Raw genomic sequence first — 20,356 nt, 5'->3', positions numbered from 1 at the left:
ATCATTCTAAGGCAAAACCAAGTTATTTCTTGCCTTATTCTGTGACACAATGTTATATTGTGTAATTTTCCTTGACAAAAGACAAGAATCACATTACTTTGATCGCCAGTTCAGTTCCATAAATGCTATGCAAGATACATATATGTTAATTAGAACTACCCAGTACTCAGATTATTCAGTCATTTAATTGGAAATGTGGCATTTATTTCAGTTTAATTAGGTATTTGCACATAATTCATTTGAGTGCTATCCTCTTAAAATAACAATACACAAGAATCACTAAACAGTAATCAAATTTTATGACAGCTATTCCTGTTCTGTCCGTGTTATTTGATTTACACACAGGTTGGTCAGAAATACAAATTTTGATTGTACTGCAAAAAAAATACCAAATGTCAGTATTAAGGCTAATTTCAGGCATATAAAATGGATAAATTGATATAGAATTTCAGTTACGTTTCTTAACATTACAGCTGTTTAATAAAGATAGACATCAACATAACATGGACGGACACTTTGGATCTGTAAATGTTATGTGAAGCTGGATTCGAGGTTAGTCATATGCAACCATCTCAAGAGAGTGCAGAGAAAATGCTGTTGTCTTCATGCAGAATTCTTTCTTTTTAATTGTCATCATGTATTTGAAATTAAAGATAAGCAATTTATGTTAAGTCTGTTTGCTAATCATTTAAAGAATTCTCTTATTTTATCACATAGCACATAACTTACTGGTTCATGTAACAGTCATAAAACATCCTTATGGACTTCTTCAGCAAGTATCCTGATCAAACGTAAACAAACTCTGATCAGTTACATAAGGGTTTTTGACAACAGTTAGCAAGTGTGCCATGTGCAAACTGAATGTGTAACTGTTATGGTTTGTTTTTGACAACAGATAGCAAGTGTGCCATGTGCAAACTGAATGTCATGTGTAACTGTTATGGTTTGTTTTTGACAACAGTAAAGCAAGTGTGCCATATGCAAACTGAATGTCATGTACAACTGTTATGGTTTGTTTTTGACAACAGTATAGCAAGTGTGCCATGTGCAAACTGAATGTCATGTGCAACTGTTATGGTTTGTTTTTGACAACAGTATAGCAAGTGTGCCATGTGCAAACTGAATGTCATGTGCAACTGTTATGGTTTGTTTTTGACAACAGTATAGCAAGTGTGCCATGTGCAAACTGAACATCATGTGCAACTGTTATGAAAATAGAAACCAAAATTTAATCACACAATGGTGAAAGCTGACGGACATGGACAGTTTGTCTGTAAATTCGTAAATTTGTCAAATATTGAGTATAAAAGTATTTCTGTTTTCTTTATTCAAACATGATTAAAAATGACTCCAGAATGCACATCTTCTTAATTTTTACTGAAAGTTTTATGACAGGGCAAGTCGTTGAACATCACATAACCAGTTGGAGATGCATGACATGTAATAGTGAGGAGATAAAGATTAACTTTTTTAACATTATTTTTGTAACCAGCAAGACAGATTTTAAAGGTTAGAAATCAGAATACACAAGTTTGTACCAAACAGCCATAGTTTTATGTGCTTGCAATGATAAGAAATTGCTATTTTATTTTTTTATGTAGACGATTACTGTCCCATATTGATTTGTCTGATTGTAATTTTTTTTTTAAATTAAAGAGGAAATTATTTATTAACAAATACATGTTTTATGTCAAAGCCATCTTTATTTTCACAATAGCACAGGACATATGTAGTAAGTAATATTTATGAGCAATTAAAGTCTGAATTGCCTTCTTCAACAAATACTAGCATCTGACAGTAGACTGTACACACAGCCATATCTAATTTTCATTTTTTAGTATCATTTATTATTTTTTCTTTCAATTTTAGTAATACTAGTGTTTAAAGACCATATGCTTTTTATCATTTTACTCAATCCTTTTGTCAAACAAAAATTTAAGGCAGTGAGTTGAAGATACAGCTACTGGATATCTTGATGCATTGAAACAATATAAAATGCATTATAATTCTTTTTTAAATGGGTCAAATAAAAAGAACACATGTAAAAGATATTTTCCTTCAGAAATGATGTTGAAGTATCAAATAGCTTTATTGGTCTTGAGGAATGAAGCACAGTAAGAAAATGGGAGGGGGGTTCTTTACCATATGGGAACATTTTTCATTAGGTCACTCTTTAAATTCATCTTTGGGACAAAAATGAAATCCACACAAATTGGTACCTCACGTAACTTAGTGATAATGTTCTATCTGGTATTGGTTTAAATGTTTATAAATTCATTTCCAGTAAAAGAAATGGTGCTGTTCATTGCTCAGGATGATTAGTCTGTCTTCTATTTAATTTAAAACTGTTTTTCAGTATTAACATAAAATCATGAGGAACAAAATTCAGTAACTTGACTCCTGTTTGGATCGTAATAAGAAATACCCAGGCAAATATGCAGTTTTGGGTGATTGACTCAGTTCTCTAACATATTCCTGTAAAATTTCCTAGGCTGACCTGTATTGTGCTTTACTTTTCCTTTACTGATTAGAAGCCTTGTTTTACCATGTTCATGTGCAATCCCATTTGACCTTCATTTCAAGGTTTTATGTTGTATTCTGCACTCTGTATTTATTTAGGTAGCTATGTACTTATGTCCTTTTACTTCTGCACTAGAAAGCTAGAACTTCAAACTTTGGTTAATGATAGCATAGTGGGTGTAGATTGTGTGGAAAGTTTTATCTCCCCCTTGGAGGCAGGGATTAGGAAGATAACCTGATAGGGTCATATAAAACATGATGTAAATTTAAAGATTCAAAGGATTAGCTATAGGTTTTTGTGGGTTTCATTTTATTATTATTATTACATGTGATGTATTATTATTATTATTATTATTATTATTATTATTATTATCGTATGTTTCATATTACAATACCAACTTTTTAAAATCCATATTAGCTCATGTGTTATGATGAATAACCATTCAATTTACAGAGATAAGAATGGGGAAGAGAGAAACCTGGCTATTATCAATGTATATTGTCCTAGGGCAGATCCAGACAAACAGGACCGACATTTGTATAAACTCAGGTTCCTTGCCTTGCTGCAGACACGTGCAGAAGCCCTTCTGGAAAGTGGCAGGTTGGTACTGTGCTTCTTTGTTTTTAGACAGTGCTTATAAAATAGGATACCCCTCATCTTCGCTAGCCATGGTTCTGATATGTTAACCTATCTACACCTTGGCAGACAGATAGATCAGATATTTCTGTGTTTCAGGTCTGTGAATTTCATTAGATGTGGCACGCTACTACATCCAATCAAAATCAAGTTGTTCAAATTTGAACACTGTTCCCACATGATTGAGACAAGATGAGTACTTAGCTGGAATGGACTCAAAAATAAGCAATTGTACACTGCCGATCTTTGTTTGCACAGGTACATCCTTTTCCTCAATTACATCTGTAGTGACTTCATTCTGGTACATAGTCATACTTTCGATGTTAAAGTTACAAAGTATCCTTGTGATATCAGTTGCCTCCACCATTTTTGGCCGATGTACAATGCACTGCTGTTACATGCTGTTGGTTAGCTTAATTAGTAAGGGAGGCAAATCATGAAAACCAGTTTATGTCATAGGACACAACAGTGAACTATTGGTTCGATCTGTGAAGGTGTAGTTAGATTAACATATTAAAATCATGGTTAGCAAAGATGGATAGCCCTACACTAAAAGCCTATCTAAACCTTACTTGGGCCCATTTTCTTTTTAGACCTTTTTGGACCAGTTATATTTTTTTTTATAAATAGATAATTCATACAAGTTCTTTAGGGTGAGTCAGTTTTTTTAATGGAACAGATGTTTCTTTGAGAGCCCTTTGCATTTGACCTTTGTGAAGGAATATAGTTCTGGTGCACTTCAAGGGCCTGCAGTTTGGCATTGTTCAAGATCTCAGAGAATGGCTTGGAAAAAAAATCCCTTAACTTGCAGACAAAGGTGTCTTCAGTTTTTCCTGGCAACTCAAATGTTATATTTCTGACCTAGATTTTTATGTAAACTATGAAGGATAAATTGGGAATTTAATAGCAGTAATATATTACTTGTTTCTGTTGTATGACATTCCTTTTCTGGGAATCCCCAGTCCAAGCTAATTATTCCCTCCTCCAGTTAGTATTGAGGGACCTTAATTGAAAAGAACATGATCCCAGTCTGACTCCTTAGTCTCAGTTACCATAATTGAAAAGAACACGATCCCAATCTGACTCCTTAGTCTCAGTCACCATAATTAAAAAGAACACGATCCCAGTCTGACTCCTTTGTCTCAGCCAACATACAGAATAACATACTCTTTAAGCACAGGACATCAGAACAGGGTGGAACGAGGGAATCTTTGCAATAATGGCAGGTAAGTATTACAAAATTAAAATTAACCCTCTCCCTTTGTAAAAGAAGACATATGAAGTTTCATAAACATCAACTGCTGGCAAGTAAAAATGGGAAGTTTTTCAGCTGTATAACCATTTTAGGTTAGACAGATAGTGTGAATCTCAACAAGTAAATATTTGTCTCAGATTTCCAAATTTGATCCACACATTGTAAAAATTCGTGATCTTCCTGATCATTACTTATCTATATTATTACTTATCTATATAAGTGCAGAGAAAGGAAATGGATTAAAATGTATAGTATGTCAACAGTCAAGGTGGTTTATAATAAATTTTTAAAAATTGTTGTAATGATTTTGGGTTGATGTTTTTATTGGTATATATTTAAAATTCACACATACATGCACATGTAATCATGTGCATGTATTCATACTGTAAGAACATAAGACATGGAAATTATGCCATGCACTTGAAAATTACAGACCCAGACTGGCATACAGTTGCATGGAAATTTTGGACCCAGACTACCATGCAGTGAAAGTGGAGTAGTCAAGGGCTTGATTAGAAGTCCCTTTTCTTGGCATAGTTTCAAATATTTTATGCCCCATCATGAACATGTTTGGGGTATATAAAGCATATATATATATATATATATGAAAACCATCCATCTACCATATATACATGCTTATAAGTCGAGTCAAACTGCACAATTTAAAGATCCAGATTTGCTGTAACTTAATGTACATGCAGACCAGGGTCATTGTTGTTTTTTCTACTGATTACTCCTAACAAACTGCACAGACCCAGATCTGCCAGCACATTATGTGATTGTAGATCTGGGTCTGTGCAATTTACAGTTGGACTCCTTATAAACGGGTATATACCATATTCAGCTGCATTTTGTGTTCAGATTAATTTCTTTGGCGCTGTGACATAATATTCATATTCCTTATTTCCATTACCTGCATCGGCTGAAAATTATAATGATTTTGGAACTTCATTGGGCTTGTCACATTTGTTTGTCAAAATTTACCAATAGATTTTCATTTCTCGAACTTCTGAATCCATTCACCAATCAGCTGATGCAAATGGGCCAAATAAAAAAAATCTCTTCTTTTGTCATTGGCCATTATCAGCAAAGTGCTTATCTCTGATATGGACTGGGTTAGTTTAAAAGTACTTTAGATTATGAAATTGTGCCCCTTCTCATTATCTGTAAATTTCTGCTTGGTAAAGACCACTTCGGTGGCCATGTGTTTAGAGCATTCATCTTGCATGTGGGAGGTCATGGGTTCGATCTCCAGATGAGTCATATCAAAGACATAAAATGGTACTAACAGCTGCCTCGCTTGGTGCTCAACATTAAGAGGTTAGTGTTAGGACTGGTCGGCCTGGTGTCAGGATGATGTGACTGGGTGGGACATCATGCTACATGTCTTTGGCATGATGCCCCAGTGCTAGACATCACTATAAACTGCCACACAGCAGACATCGTAGTAATAGGACTGAAACATTGTTAAAACTATGTTAAAAATCCAAATCACACACAGACACATAGCTTGGTACAGAAATTTATGGATAATGCATGGTTTGCTGTGTTCAGACATATGCTGCAGCACAAGTAAAGAGTTTGAGCCAGAGGGTTCAAAGTGTTTTGAGTATTCTTTGCTCATATTAGTACACAGCAAAGAATGTATTTTAATAGGTACATTTTCTGTCGAAGAATAAAAATACCTGAATAAAGTAGATTTTAAACATGAACCAATCCTGTATTCAATTAGCATGTGAAACTTCGATGTTTGAATACAGCTGACCACTAAAGTGCATGATGTCAAACCAGTCAGAACTAACCTGGTCATGTAAGAATATGTGGAGATAGTAGAGTATTTACCCCATCGTACATGGATCAAAGTGGTTTGGTTGATGCAGTAGTAGAATATACAACCCATAATGGATCAAGTATTAGTTGTGTGGTTGAAAGTAGAATATACAACCCATAATGGATCAAATATTAGTTGTGTGGTTGATAGTAGAATATACAACTGATCATAGATCAGGTATGAGTGGTCTGCTTGATGAGATAATAGAGTATACAACCCATCATGGGTCAAGTATTACAGGTGTGATTGATGGGATAGTAGAGTATGGAACCCATCATTAGATCAGGTATAAGAGGTGTGCTTGATGAGATAGTAGAATATACAACCCATAATGGATCAAGTATTAGAGGTGTGATGGATGAGATAGTAGAGTATACAACCCTTAATGGGTTGAGTATAAGAGGTTTGCGTGATGAGATAGTAGAACATACAACCCATAATGGATCAAGTATTAGAGGTGAGCGTGATGAGATAGTAGAATATACAACCCATCATGGGTCGAGTGTGAGAGGTGTGTGTGATGAGATAGTAGAATATACAACCCATCATGGGTCGAGTATTAGAGGTGTGCTTAATGATATAGTAGAATATACAACCCATCATGGGTCGAGTATAAGAGGTGTGCGTGATGAGATAGTAGAATATACAACCCATCTTGGGTCGAGTATTAGAGGTGTGATTGATGAGATAGTAGAATATACAACCCATAATGGGTTGAGTATAAGAGGTGTGGGTGATGAGATAGTAGAATATACAACCCATAATGGGTCGAGTATTAGAGGTGTGATTGATGAGATAGTAGAATATACAACCCATAATGGGTTGAGTATAAGAGGTGTGGGTGATGAGATAGTAGAATATACAACCCATAATGGGTCGAGTATTAGAGGTGTGATTGATGAGATAATAGAATATACAACCCATAATGGGTTGAGTATAAGAGGTGTGATTGATGAGATAGTAGAATATACAACCCATAATGGGTTGAGTATTAGAGGTGTGATTGATGAGATAGTAGAATATACAACCCATAATGGGTCGAGTATTAGAGGTGTGATTGATGAGATAATAGAATATACAACCCATAATGGGTTGAGTATAAGAGGTGTGGGTGATGAGATAGTAGAATATACAACCCATCACGGGTCGAGTATTAGAGGTGTGATTGATGATATAGTAGAATATACAACCCATCATAGATCAAGTATTAGAGGTGTGAGTGATGATATAGTAGAATATACAACCCATCATGGGTCAAGTATTAGATGTGTGGTTTATGGTAAAATATGCAACCCATCATGGATCAAGTATTAGTGGTTTGGTTGATGAGATAGTAGAATATACAACCCATAATGGTCAAGTATTAGTGATGTGGTTGATGAGATAGTTAGAGAGTGCAATCCATCATGGATCAGGTATGAGTGGTGTGGTTGATGAGATAGTAGAATATACAACCCATCATAGATCAAGTATTAGAGGTTTGGTTGATGAGATAATTAGAGAGTGCAATCCATCATGAATTAGGTATGAGTGGTGTGGTTGACACTATAGTAGAGTATGCAACCCATCATGGATCAGGTATGAGTGGTGTGGTTGATGAGATAGTAGAATATACAACCCATCATAGATCAAGTATTAGAGGTTTGGTTGATGAGATAATTAGAGAGTGCAATCCATCATGAATTAGGTATGACTGGTGTGGTTGACACTATAGTAGAGTATGCAACCCATCATGGATCAGGTATTAGTGGTTTGGTTGATGAGATAGTAGAATATACAACCCATCATGGATCAAGTATTAGTGATGTGGTTGATGAGATAGTTAGAGAGTGCAATCCATCATGGATCAGGTATGAGTGGTGTGGTTGATGAGATAGTAGAATATACAACCCATCATAGATCAAGTATTAGAGGTTTGATTGATGAGATAATTAGAGAGTGCAATCCATCATGAATTAGGTATGAGTGGTGTGGTTGACACTATAGTAGAGTATGCAACCCATCATGGATCAAGTATTAGTGGTTTGGTTGATGAGATAGTAGAATATACAACCCATCATGGATCAAGTATTAGTGATGTGGTTGATGAGATAGTTAGAGAGTGCAATCCATCATGGATCAGGTATGAGTGGTGTGGTTGATGAGATAGTAGAATATACAACCCATCATAGATCAAGTATTAGAGGTTTGGTTGATGAGATAATTAGAGAGTGCAATCCATCATGAATTAGGTATGAGTGGTGTGGTTGACACTATAGTAGAGTATGCAACCCATCATGGATCAGGTATTAGTGGTTTGGTTGATAAGATAGTAGAGAATGCAATCCATCATTTTGTGATTAAATGCTAAATATAAAATGTCTTTAGAATGAGGTGCTGTTGTTCCACAAAAGAAGCTTATACAACATTGATTGTTACAAGACCTGTCTTCAAAAGGTGTATTAAACAATTTAATGTTAGGCATAATTCCATTTTAAGGTAATTATTTTGTTATCTTAGACAGCATGTTTTTATGAGGCATATAATAGTGTGGGGAACTGTGTAATAGATATAAAATTTCCCCATTACTATAGTTTGGGGCACTGTAATAGATACGAAATTTCCCCATGACTATAGTGTGGGGCACTGTAATAGATATAAAATTTCCCCATTACTATAGTGTGGGGCACTGTAATAGATATAAAATTTCCCCACTGGTTACTCCATCTAGTCGTTCCCCCATAATTCTTGCGGAGGTGGAATTGCTGTCATCTCAAAGAACTCCATGATAAAACGTCTTAACTACACCACAACATTAAATTTCGACCATACATCGTTTGATCTAGTCCAGACCACACTCACACTGGAGCAAAGGTCAGTCCATTTTTTCTGCCTATACCGCCCTCCTCCTAGTAGAAAAAACAAGCTGGCTGACTCTCTCTTTTTGGAGCAGTTTCCGAATCTCCTGGACTATGGAAATTCGATAGGTGGCAACCTGATTATTCTTGGAGATTTCAACTTTCACTTTGACTGTCCCAGAAACTCAAATACATCAAAACTCATAGATTCCATTAATGTTTTCCACCTCAAACAGTCAGTTAACCAACCCACCCATAAACATGGTCATATTTTAGACTGGATTCTTCATAGTCCTGATGATAACATTCTACGGTCCTCTCTGGTATCCCATGACCTTGCATCAGGTCACCTCTGCATTGTATGTCATCTTGACATATCAGTCCCTAACCCTCCACCTTTATCTGCTACTAAGATAAACCTCTGTATGATAAATAGAACCAAACTAATGCATGACATCCAAGCTAACCTAACAACTTGCTTACCTCCTACCGCAGAACAACTCGATAACTGTCTGCGTTCATTGCTTGACAAACATGCCCCAGCTACCAAGTGCACAGTATCAATTAAAAAGTGTTCTCCATGGTATAGCAGTGTTAGGGACCAGCTTCGCACTGCTAAAAGAGACCGCCGTAAAGCTGAGAGGCTCTGACTTTTCACCAGACTCACTATTCATAAGCAAATCTATGAAGTCGCTAAGAAGAATGTCACAAATATAGTCCATGCAGCGAAATCAGCCCACTACACTACTAAGATCATGGAAAGTTCCAGCTGCAAAGAGCTCTTCGAGATTACTAACAAGCTAATGTCAAGGAACAAATCAACACCACTTCCAACTACCTTCTCTCCAGTCGTCCTTCCGGACATGTTTGCCGATTTCTTCCGTGACAAAGTACAAACCATTAGAGATAAGCTTGACACTACAATTTCAATTGACTCGTCGTCACCATACAGTTGGGATACAGAATTTGAGCGGCAACCATTAGCAGCATTTGAACCTGTCTCTATGGATTTTGTATGTACAATCGTGATGAAGAGTGTACCAAAGTCATGTGAACTTGATCCAATTCCAATATCACTGCTGCTTGAGTGCTTAGATCCAGTATTGCCTTCACTAACTGATGTTATTAATACCTCTCTCTCATCCAGGGAATTCCCATCATTTTTCAAAACTGCCATTGTAAAGCCTCTGCTGAAGAAACCAACACTAGACCATAACAATTTATAGAACTACTGCCCAGTTTCTAATCTCCCATTCATATAAAAAATCTTAGAAAAGGTTGTTCTATCCCAGCTTGTATCTCCTCTAAATTCAAACAGTCTTTTTAACAATGTACAATCTACATATCGCCCTTGCCACAGTACTGAAACTACTCTTCTAAAAGTAGTTAATGACATTCTCTCTGCATTGGATAGCGGAAAGATTACAGTCCTCACCCTCCTTGATTTGTCTGCAGCATTTGACACAATAGACCATGATATATTACTTTACTGTCTTCAGCATGTATTTGGCATTCATGATACAGCCTTACTGTGGTTTCTTATCTTATAGGTGTTGTCTAATGTTGTAAAGCGCTTAGAGCTTCTAAAGATTAGGCGCTATACAAAGTCCTCATTATTATTATTATGTTTTTTATCTTATAGGTGTTGTCTAATGTTGTAAAGCGCTTAGAGATTCTGAAGATTAGGTGCTATAGAAAGTCCTCATTATTATTATTATATAGTGTGGGACACTGTGTAATAGATATAAAATTTCCCCATTACTATAGTGTGTGACACTGTAATAGATATAAAATACTGCCTTGAAAACTCAGCTTAGGTGTAACATTGACCACTTTTATTGTCAGTGATTTTCTTAATTTGCATTATTTTTGTTATTTGTCATACAGTGAAGGAATCTTTATACTTTCAGTCATGTACTTGTACTTGGTGACATTAACACGACACACAGATCATTAGACCATTGCGATCCTAATCATGAGGTAAGTTAATATAAATGTACATGTTGAATGCATTCATGTGTGAGTGTGTAGTTGAATGCGTTAGTGTGTGGGTGTTGACTTCTGCCATGTGATTCTTTGACAAGAACTACATGAAAGAAATTGTATGATGATGTACCACCTCATGAAGAAATTGTATGATGATGTACCACCTCATGAAGAAATTGGACATTTTGAAGGGAATGCATTATATATAACAAATCTTGACCCTATGTTTAAAACAGTTTAGATGTTTCCTTTATCTTTTATTTGGTTGTCAGATAGTCTTTGGTCTTGTAGCTTGGATGGTTGATCACAAACTCTTGCACATGTTGGCATACAGGGAATCAAACTTGGAACTCCAGAGGTGATTTGGAGTTATGTTACCACTGTGCTATCGATGCCTGATAAGAAATTATTTAAATGTAACAGATGTCCATGCATATTAAAAAGGTTACCTACCATGATTTCATTGTTGTCCCTAGACTATTTTATAAAGGCTGCTGTACCATGTCCTCCTAAGGTGTCACCCTTCCCTCATTGGTGTACACCCTGCCCTTGGGGACTGCTATGTCTGAATTCATTAGAGGTTAAATACATAGCGTAAGTTTTTTTTTCAATGTGGGTATTTTATTGCATCATTTCTTATCATAGCCTTTATTTTTCACTTGTATTAAAAGTCCTGTCTTACATGTACCTCAGAAGTTGGGAAAAATCCCCTGTGTTATAGAGAGGGTGCCCTCAGAAATGGGTAAAAATCCCCGGTGTTGTAGAGAGGGTGCCCTCAGAAGTGGGTAAAAATCCTGTGTTGTAGAGAGGGTGCCCTTTAGAAGTGGGTACAAATCCCGTGTTGTTAGAGAGGGTGCCCTCAGAAGTGGGTAAAAATATCCTCTGTTGTATAGAGGGTGCCCTCAGAAGTGGGTAAAAATACCCTCTGTTGTAGAGAGGGTGCCCTCAGAAGAGCTGTTACCATGATTACCCTTGACAACACCTTGCCCTGACTTGTGGTCTGGGGAACACTCTCTTTGCTTGATCTTGTTGCCACTCTAAAGACTGTTAATTTCTTACTCAGTTGCTTTTGAAAGTTAGCTCACATTGACAAAACTACATTTCTACAAAGATTGCATAGAAATTGTGGATATTTACACAGGGAACAGTCTGCCATGTACAGGGCTATATCAAAGATCTCCGACTCCACTAGTCACATGTTTATCTCAGTCATCTGTCTTTATCCCATGTAGTCAGTCAGAAAAAACTCATTATCGTTTATTATGTGAAGAAAAAAAGTGACCCAAAAACTATTTCCAGCGAAACTGTTTGAAAACTTAAGCATTTGGGGGAGGGGTGTCTGGAGTGGGCTGATATGCCAGTATGTTTACACTGTTGTTGTTTCTGGATTGGGCTGAGTTCTGTTGTTGTTTATGGAGTGGGCTGATGTGGCAGTATATTTGCATTGTTCATAAAATTAAATTAAAATTGTTAGCCTATATATTCATTTCCTATGACATTTTTTATGTAAATAGTGCTGTTTTCTAATGAGAATATACATACATTAAAACATTGTTAATATACATACATTGAAACAGCAGCTTGTCTGCATCACTGAATTTGAAGTTCAGCAATCAGTACAGCCATCCATAATCATTTGATAGTGTGTAATGTTTAAATTGAAAATCCGGTTTTTAAGCTTAATATCACCTCATTAATCTTCAATAAATTCTACATTAATCCTCAATAAATTATAAGCTAAATTACAAAGTTTTAGCTCACCTGTCCCTAAGGCGTAGTGAGCATATGGCACTGCCATGTGTCCATTGTACATCTGTCAACAATACTTATTACTATTCTCAAAACCCATGTTTCTTTTTATATCCACCCTTGATCACACCTGGAATATAGGGCTGTGTCAACAGCATCTTGGACAAAGTCTGACAGGAGCATGATCCATGCATAATCCATTGATTCATTTATCTATTTATATATCTCTGTCTGGATATCTTTCAATCAAATGCTTCTTAATGAAAATGTCCTTGGCTGGAATAAAAAATATGCAAGGCTGTATAACTACAGATTTGTGGAGCCATTTTGTATCGGAAGTGTAACTGTAACATGCTTTTATCTTTTCCAGGAGTTCACCAAGAAGCCCAGCAGAATCTGGCTAAATCAATTTTTGTGGCCAGCCAATCGCGACCCAGAACTTCCAGATGTTGTTGATAAGGAGGATTATCCATTTGTTACTATGCATACAAAGGGAGGACTCTTTGTTGACACTTTTCGTCACCTTTACCCAGACAAGCAGGAGGCATACACAAACTGGAGCACATCGACAGGGGCACGGGAGACAAATTATGGAAAAAGACTAGATTACATATTGGCCGATATTCCCTTTACAGAGAATTATTTAGCAGATGGTATCATCATGGTGCTTGTGGAAGGATCCGATCATTGTCCATACAAGGTAGAGTTGACATGTCCTGTAGTCTCAGCCTTAAAGTGTCCCCAGTTGTGTACCAAATATATGCCAGAGTTTGCAGGCAAGCAGCAGAAACTTTCTTCCTTCTTCCAGAAGAAACCTAAGGAGGATAAGGTTGACTCCATAATTGATTTAAGCGATGAATCCAACAACACTCAAGGTTCAAAGCTTCCAAATGAGCTAGAAATGCCAGGTTCTCAGGACTTGCAAGATGCTAAGCAGAGCAATGCAAAGAATTCAGCCAAGAAAAGGGGATCCAGTTTAAGTGCAGAACTGGTAACAAAGAAACAGAAATTAGATACAAAGTTAGGTCAAAAGCAGTTGAGTTTAACTAATTTTTTCACCAAGAAGACTTCCAATCCCATCACATCTAGTACATCAGAGACCATGTTAAGAACTGAGGACACAGGAAAAATATTGACAGAAACAGATGAAATTTTATCAAGTAGTCAGGAATCATCTAGCAGTATTCAGTCAGAAAATGCCTTAAATGGTGTCAAGGAAATAAATGAACTAAAATCTGAGACTGAAGAATTTCAAACAGTTAATAAACCTACATCACTGGATGCGTGGAAGAAACTTTTAAAGGGTCCTCCCCAGCCTCCACTCTGTAAAGGCCATAAGGAGCCCTGTGTCCTTAGAGTTGTCAAAAAGACTGGTCCAAACAAAGGAAGACAATTCTTCACATGTGCTAGACCAGAGGGCCAAAAAAACAACCCAGAGGCCAGATGTGACTGCTTTTTATGGGTGGACAAAATGAAAAGATGAATAAGTTGTTTTGACTTTTTAATGACCCTTAAGTTAGTTTTCTCCATTTTTTTTATTGTACAATAGCGATAGACAGTTGGATGTATATGCACTTTTGTAGTGACAGAATCTGGAATGTTTCAGTAGATAGATGGATAGATATATACATGTATGCAGTTTTGTAGTGATGAAATCTGGAATGATTAAGTAGATAATCAGACAGATAAATATGGAGCTTAGTCGTGATGAGATCTGTAATGATTCAAATTCCAGTACTTAATAACATCGTTTACCCGAGTTGTGATCCTTGATTGCTTCTTCTCCAAAGCTTCTCGTTTCAGCAGCATAATTTCAGCTAGGGTTGTCAGTTTTCAGCCATATTTGGTGAGCAGAACACATTAATAAGATTGCAGATGAGAACAATTTTCAGAAATCTGCTGTCCATAACATTATTGTAAAGTTACAATACCATTAATACGTGGAGTGAGGGGCGCCAAGTGGTCTAAAGCACTCTCCGTTACGGATCACTGCCATCTCACCTCTGTCTGCGTGGGTTCAAGTCTGGGATTCAGCTAATGTGGATATGTGAGAAAGCTTGCCAGTAGCTTCTCATGGGTTGGTGGTTCTTCTCAGGGTTTTTCTGGGTTCTTCCTCCACCATTAATACTGGCCACCATGTGTAGCCTATTGTGTGCTGAAAAATAGCATTAAATCCCACAACAACAACAATAAATGGAGTGATTGGCCATTTTGATTTTTACAAGTGATAGGTTACAAACAACTTTAAATGTTAAACTTCTACATGAGCTTTAATACCAGCAGTCTGTTGATTTATGGTCCAGTAACAGAAGGGAGGGTAATCCATGGAAGTGTCTCCAGCTTTTTTATTTCTATGTTCGAGACAGCTTTTTTATTTCTATGTTCGAGGCAGCTTTTTTATTTCTATGTTCGAGACAATCCTAAGCAACACTCAGTTTGCACAAGATTTTGAGCCACAGCAGGGGTGTTCACTCACTTCCATTTAAATCTACTTTGGATTGGGGATGGGGGATGCAGTGAAGACGAATGATTAATCTGGTCATTGTCAAGTCATCTTTTTAATTTTTATTCCATGAGCCAGTTTCCTTTTACTTCCCCCAGCCCATCAAAGTTGGCAGGCAGTATGGATAAAAATTCTGTTCATCCAGTCATCATCCCATCACATTTTTCAGGAGCATAACTCTAGAACCATGCAAGATATTTCTGTGAAATTTAGTATACCTTCTGGACTAGTGGCCCAGATATTCCTTTACAATTTAATACATGTTTTAGGCTAGTGAATCAGATGTGCATTTGCAATTCAAAATTCTTCAGTTTCAAGATTTCTGATGATTTTGTCCATTTGTCTATCCATTATCGACTTTCATCTCCAGGGAAAAGCTCCAATCTATTGAAAATATTTGTGAAATTTGGCATGTATATTAGACTTGTGGTGTTGTTGTTGTAGGGTTTAACGCCATTTTTCAGCACAAGATAGGCTATACATGGCGGCCAGTATTAATGGTGGAGGAAGAACCCGGGAAAACCCTGGAAAGAACCACCGACCCACGAGATGCTACCGGCAAGCGACTTGTGGTGTAGATGTACCTTTTGATATTCATTTTTCTTTGGTTTCAGTGTTTCTGACATTTTCAGTCACGCATGTTCAGCATTCCAGCATTGATTAAACTTTATCTTCATTGTCAAGATGTATATTTTGCTTTTTGAATTCTCCAGTAAAAATCATACCCAGAAACCTACATATTGAGTCGTACTTTTGTAGTCACTTATCCACGTCACCAGATGCTAAATAAAGACTTTCAACCAAACTGAATAAGTGCACACACATGCTGTCCATCACTTCACTGTATACTCCGTAAATACGAAGTTCCTATATAGAAAATCTTCCACAAATACTTTTGTCTCATAAAAGACATATTGGATAGAGATGAGTCCATGATCTTCAATTTAATTTTTTCCTAATGGAAAAATGTAAATTAAAATCGGGGATATTTTATCCCACCATGCCCAGGTCAAGTTACTTGTCAATCATAAACAAAATTTATCACAGTTAAATACTAAAAACTTAAATTTTGTTACATTTATTTTGGTCCATGTTTCTTGAGCATGAATCAATCTTTTTAATGTATTATCGGCTTGCCTGTACTCAGTTCAGTAGAGCATATTCTAAACTCCAAATGTTGTCAGCTAAGTGGCATTGGTATTTGCATTAGCAAATATATTTCATTTTTGCTTGTTATTATCTCATATACTATTATAGTGTCATAAAAGATTCTTTGTATATGCAACCTGAGGAACAATACACTGCCATATTAAAAGTAGGTCACTGTTTGTTTAGGTCAGTTTCTTTAATACATCCAGAGAAGTACAACTTTACCATATCAAAGACCTACGTCATCTACTTTATTTGAAAACCGCTCCGGTGGCCTAGTGTTTAGAGCATACAGGAGGTCATGGGTTCGATCCCAGGCAGAGTCATACAAAAGACTTATAAAAATGGTACTAACAGCTGCCTCGCTTGGCGCTCAGCATTAAGAGGTTAGTGTTAGGACTGGTCAGCCTGGTGTCAGGATAATGTGACTGGGTGGGACATCGTGCTATATGTCTGCGGCACGATGCCTCAGTGCAAGACATCACTATAAACTGCCACAGTGCAGTAATTGTAGCGATATGACTGAAAAATTGTTAAAGCTTCATAAAAATCCAAATCACACACACATACTTATTTGAATCATCGGTCACCTTGAGTACTGACAGATGCTAAACCTTGAGTACCAACAGATGCTAAACTGATGCCTAATGAGATAAATTTAATGCTATCTTAATTTCTTGTTTCTACTATTTTCCTTCACCTTGAACATTCAGCGTATCATAGCGTTTTGACAAAAACATGAAATAATGTGATCAAAATATGACTAGCCTACATGATTTTGTGGTATTTGGAATGAATGAATCAAAGTTTTTCATGTAGGCTACTTTTGTTTTCTTCAGCACGATTTAGAATTGATTCAGCAACACAAGCTAGGCCGGAAGTTAAGACCAGTTTTGAGTTTTCTTTACATAGCTTTTAATTGACAAGAAACCAGTCTTCTTCTGCCACTGTAATTTGATCTACTGGTAACATAAACTTTTCTTGCCAGTAGCTTCCTATGGGTCAGTGGTTCTTCCTCACCAGTGATACTGGTTACCATTTATAGCCTATCAGGTGCTGAAAAATGGCTTTAAAACTCCAAACAACAACACACAAACTTATGTTCCAAAATCTAAAATCTGTCTAAAAGGAATTTTGAATGACCTTTCTCTAATGACCCAGTGATTATGATAGAGTATATGCTGCTTAAATTTATTAAAATGAACTGCAGGTCTGTAATGAATCAAAATTTAGAATAGTTTGTAAATGTGGATGTGAATAAAGAGGTAACACAAAGCCTCATTTGTAATTAAAATCTTACATATTTTCAAAAAAGTATTTGACCTAAGATACAACAGCAAAAATGTGATCGGCATTTGAAAAAACATGACTTGTACTTACATGCAGCAACAAACCAGTCTTGTTCTGCCATAGCAATGTTATCTAACATATAAACATTTCCAAAATCTATGTCTGCCTAAAAGAAATTTTGAATGACCTTTCACTAAATACACATTGGGTATAACAGGCTACATAGGTCTCAAACATTTGTCATATATCTTCAGTTTGTTAGAATATACTGCACGTCTGGAGGATGCAGGAGGTCGTGGGTTCGATCCCCGGTCGAGTCATACCAGAGACTTAAAAAATGGTACTAACAGCTGCCTCGCTTGGCGTTCAGCATTAAGAGGTTAGTGTTAGGACTGGTTGGCCTGGTGTCAGGATAATGTGACTGGGTGGGACATCATGCTACATGTCTGCGGCATGATGCCCCAGTGCTAGACATCACTATAAACTGCCACATTGCAGACATCGTAGCAATATGACTGAAAAATTGTTAAAGCTACGTTAAAAATCAAAATCACATCACACACTGCACGTGTGGACAATCAAAATCAATACTAGATTGTGAAAGTGACTGTGCTAAAATAGGTAGGTACTATAAGGCCAAAACTTTACATATTTTCAGAAAGTAGTTGATCTGAGAAGACAATGGCAACAAAAAAACTGCACATAATGTTTACAAAACATTTTTTAAATGTGACTGTGCACATACTTATGACATCATGTTTGACTGAAATAGCTATCTTTTTCTAGAATTAATGCTTGGCTACTTTTTGTATTTTTCAGCATTTCAGATGGTCCACAATCAAGTCCACATGCAACAACCAATTTCATAATTGACAGAATATAAATGTGCACGTGCAGAATTTATTACTAGAAAATATCAGTTTGGTTGTCACATGTGGACCATGTTAGAAACAAGAAAATTCAAATCCACTTGTGCTCGTGAATTTCTATAATGATCAGGTATTATATACAGTTAAAGCGACATTTCTTTTATAATAAGATAAAAGGATTTTGACACAGAGCTGTTCTTTTGAAACTACCAGCTTTGTTGATGAACAATTTGTTATAGACAAGAAGTTTCTCCCCAACATGTATAAAGATTACATGGAGATAACAGTTGTTGCATTGTTTACGATTATGTCATGTAAAGTTTTTTAAAACAATTTTAACACTTTAGCACAGTATTGACCATATTAAGATTAGGAAATGGCAGCTGTCCACTGGACACTGAGGCAGCTACCCAGGTATCAAACCCAGTGCCCTTGGGAAATGGCAGCTGTCCATTGGACACTGAGGCAGTTACCCAGGTATGAAACCCAATGCCCTTGGGAAATGGCAGCTGTCCATTGGAGACTGAGGCAGTTACCCAGGTATCAAATCCAATGCCCTTGCGAAATGGCAGCTGGACACTGAGGCAGCTACCCAGGTATCAAAACCAATGCCCTTGGGTTTCAAGTCTGATGCTCTATTAACCGAATTACTTCAGCTACCTCATCAAAGTTTATATTCTAATTAAGAATTGACTACAGCACCAGATTATGACCTTGAGTAGTCTTGTGCATTTTAATCTGTAATTTCACTCATATAAGGTATGCTTTTGGTCTGTGTTTCATACCATCTATATGATTTCTAAAAACTATGGACATAAGTGTTTCCAGTTATGGCAGTGTGTCATAAATGGTTTTTAAATTCAGTAATATCAGTACCAGTAGTGATGAAATGGTCACCTGTGCAAGCTTTTTATTGGTAAATAAATTCTGTTACATATACCCACATATATTTAAAAACAAAATTATTAACTTTATTCATTCATTCAAGACAAACACACTGCAGTTGAATATCAAGTCTGCAAACTTTCCAGTTGTTTTATGTCCTATCTTTGAAATAATTAATTTGAAAGTCTTGTATAAAGTAGTTGTCCAGTTATCATGAAAAATAGACCAGTCTAACAATGGAACTAATTGTACAACAAAAAATAAATGAAAATGGCAAATTACTGCTGTACCCACAGATGCTATTGTATGAAGAAAAAAATATAGCTAGTAAAAGTGTTTCATTTTAAGGTGTTTTATTACATTGTGGGTCTTGGAGTTGTCACCACAGTACTTTTGTCTTTTTTTCTCCATATATAGAAGGCATTTTCAAAAAATATATCTCAGATTAAATAGACAATAGTTTTCTACACTTCTCATGAAAAGAAAAATGATGATTCTTCTCTGAATTTTTTGTTCTTTCTCTTTCTCCTTTATACCTTTTTCATTTCTCATAGTACAAGCATGTACCTGAGTAAACTAGGTAGATCTACTATGTGGACATGGAATTTTTAAAAAAACAAACCATAAAAAATGCTTTCACTTCCAACCCCAGTACAAGATATATCAGTTGATGAATAATGGAATTCATCTTGTGTTTGCATCATCTTCTGTTCGCTTTATCTTGTATACATATAGCTATGTTCAATGAAGATATGCAGTTATAACTTTAGTTTTTTGATTCATTGATTAAAGTGTGTTATTATCACATTATAATGTTTACTTGTTTTTGATTTCATAGCTGTACT

General features: G+C 36.2%; 1 protein-coding gene across 1 annotated transcript in view; it reads left to right on the top strand.

Annotated features, from left to right (window-relative positions):
- The window catches only part of LOC149788979 (DNA-(apurinic or apyrimidinic site) endonuclease 2-like), a 41,235-nt gene extending 20,911 nt beyond the window's left edge, over positions 1 to 20,324 (top strand). The window contains exons 4-6 of the mRNA XM_089975134.1: positions 2,975 to 3,121; positions 10,991 to 11,060; positions 13,186 to 20,324. Coding sequence (XP_089831260.1) covers positions 2,975 to 3,121; positions 10,991 to 11,060; positions 13,186 to 14,298 — 1,330 coding nt within the window. The 3' untranslated portion in view covers positions 14,299 to 20,324. The remainder of the gene's footprint in view (positions 1 to 2,974; positions 3,122 to 10,990; positions 11,061 to 13,185) is intronic.
- Positions 20,325 to 20,356: the final 32 nt, after the last annotated feature.

This window comes from Sinohyriopsis cumingii, chromosome 11 (genome assembly GCF_028554795.1).
Source record: "Sinohyriopsis cumingii isolate HCF-2022 chromosome 11, ASM2855479v2, whole genome shotgun sequence".
In the NCBI taxonomy this organism is placed as follows: domain Eukaryota; kingdom Metazoa; phylum Mollusca; class Bivalvia; order Unionida; family Unionidae; genus Sinohyriopsis; species Sinohyriopsis cumingii.
Note: the sequence above shows the minus strand (reverse complement) of the source record. Positions and strands in the feature narration are given on the sequence as shown.